This window comes from Montipora capricornis, chromosome 7 (genome assembly GCF_036669925.1).
Source record: "Montipora capricornis isolate CH-2021 chromosome 7, ASM3666992v2, whole genome shotgun sequence".
Lineage (NCBI taxonomy): Eukaryota > Metazoa > Cnidaria > Anthozoa > Scleractinia > Acroporidae > Montipora > Montipora capricornis.
Window position 1 is genome coordinate 41936542 of NC_090889.1, and position 2500 is coordinate 41939041.

Here is a 2500-nt window from a genome sequence, read left to right on the forward strand (position 1 = left end):
TTCGCTGCCATTGCTTGTACTGTATCCACCAGATAAAATCTACCTCCTGAAACCTACCAAAGATACGCACAGAAGACTCTAGGCACAAAGACAATACTTAGCAGGAGAGTGACAACTTTTCCTTTTGCCGACGCGGAAAAGAAAAATTAAAAACGGAGAAATGCTACTCATGTTCTGCCTGGATTGCCATATATGGCAACCCGGTAATTACGTAACACCAAAACGTGACGTCCTAGTTAAAAAGTGTCTCAGCCAATCAGTATTCAGTAAATTCCCTACAGGTGATTGCAATATGCCATTTGCATGATGGCATCATTTTACTACCGAGTCCAGAATGCTTTGTCAAAATGCTTCTTCTCTCCTGGAAACCAAAAAAAAAAAAAACCAATGGTTTCAATTTGCCTGACAATATAGAAGCAACTCAAAGCAGTCTGCTCTTGGTAGTAAATGACGCCATCATGCAAATGGCCTATTTGCTGGCGAGCGTTAGCGAGGCAGCATACTATTCTTGACATTAGCCAAAAAAATCAAAATTTGAATGTAAGATCGGAAGCATGCTCAGTCGATTGTGGTGGGTCATGTCTATTATCCGGGGTATTGATACCCGAAATAACGTCACGTACACGTCGTGGAAGGGATTCTTACAGTCACAGCCTTCGAGTCGAGTACTTTTCCAGTGGGTCGTCGTCATTGATCATCATGCAACCGTATATGTTCAGTCTTTGACCACCGAGTCAAATTGTTCTTCAACTTCTTCAACCGTTGAGTGAAGAGAAAATAAATTCCCGAGCTAGACCACGAGCAGTCGTCCTTATTTCCTCAGAGTCACGCACGACAAGTGAAATTATTATTTTATGCAAATTAGTGGTGAAAACGGGTCGTGTCATGCAATCGCGCGCTCAACTGTGTCATTGAAAAATAAGAGACTGTTACCAGTCTATTCTAGACTGTTCACAGTCCATTATTTTTCTGTTTGATCGTCGGGATCGCCATCCTTGTTTTTAAAAGCGAGCGCGAACTGGGGAGAGCGATATAACTACCGAGTGGGTGGGGGAGGGGGGAGGGGGGGGTGGAGGGGTTCCTATTTTTCCTGCCAAAACCCCTCCACTCCCCCCACCCACTCGGTAGTTATATCGCTAAGTCTATTCTCAAGCACGTCAATAAATTTAAATTGACATTTGCACAACTACGCTCAGCATTTCTCAAAAGGATACTCTTTTTCTGAAAAGGGGCCAGAAATTTGAGAACAGAAGTTTAAATTCAAAGAATGAAGTGACATGCCATTGTTTTGAAATTATCCATTTGCTTATAAAATAGTAACGCCTACGACACATACTAAAGATATGCACACCTTTCTTCGCCTTTTAAACACTTTCACGTACATTTCCGGTATCCTCTTTCTTCAAAAATTTGCAGCTGTTTAAAAAAAATACCAGTCGCTGCTCCCAGTTTCCACGCCAGCACTCACTTTCTCACTGAAACTCCTTAGTTTACTGTAATAAACCCTGATCCCCGTTCCCGGATTCATGTCCACTTGTATTAACTTTTCCCTCTGCAATATTAAAGAATTAAAGACTGGGAACGAGTTTATTCCACAATATGGCGGACATCTGAGGTGAACTTATTTTGCCATCAAGAAGCGACACTATCTTTCCCATCTCGGTTTTAATCTTAGAAATGGAAGAGATGGGCGAGAGCACGACTGGAAATATGTCAAAGAAAGTCAACGTTGACCACAAATGCCTTAACGACCACGAAAACACGTCACCGATCAAATTAAACAAAGGACACAAAAACAGCTTTTATTCGTTAGTTATCTGCTTTGTCTCATTTCTGCAGTGGTTTCTCCAAATTCTTTTCTTTGGGCCTGATGAGCATATCCGGAAAAGGTCAAGTATATGCTTGTCTCAAGAAACGGAGCGTTCCAAGGAACCAAAGAATGCAAGAGTTTTTGTTCTGGACGATGCATCTTCCTGTGACACGCTTCTGCAGTATTATCGTTCACAATATCCTTTCAGGATGAATTACCTTGGAATTGACTGCGAGTGGGTAAATACTAAAGGCCAAGTGAATGCCCCTGTTGCATTGTTACAGATTGCAACTCCCATATGTGACTGTTTTCTTGTTCGTCTATGTAAAATGGAGGGTCAAATGCCTCAAATTTTGGAAGAAATTCTGCAGGACAAGACTATTCTTAAGTTTGGTGTTGGTATCCAGGATGATGTGAAAAGACTGTCAGCAATGTTTGGTATCAATGTGTTGGGATGTGTGGACCTCAGACATGTAGTTCAAAGGTGTCAAATGGGAACAGATGACCAGAAGAGGTAAGTCCTACTGTAGAATTTTTTTTTCTCCCAGTGATTTGAACCACCAATAGTTAGTCTGTAAGTGTCTGACATTTGGTGGCCGTTAAAAGGGATGACCTGAGAGGACCTTCTTCCGGTCAGCAGTTGCTGCAAGTGACAACATGGTCTCTTGGGTGGTGCACTGTGGGCTAAAA

At 42.0% G+C, this 2500-nt stretch overlaps 1 protein-coding gene across 2 annotated transcripts in view; it reads left to right on the forward strand.

Moving 5' to 3' along the window:
• The first annotated feature begins 1658 nt into the window (after positions 1-1658).
• Positions 1659-2500, forward strand: part of LOC138057233 (exonuclease 3'-5' domain-containing protein 2-like) — a 27162-nt gene continuing 26320 nt past the window's right edge. For both annotated transcript variants that reach the window (XM_068903287.1, XM_068903288.1), the window contains exon 1: positions 1659-2324. In XM_068903287.1, coding sequence (XP_068759388.1) covers positions 1678-2324 — 647 coding nt within the window. In that variant the 5' untranslated portion in view covers positions 1659-1677. The remainder of the gene's footprint in view (positions 2325-2500) is intronic.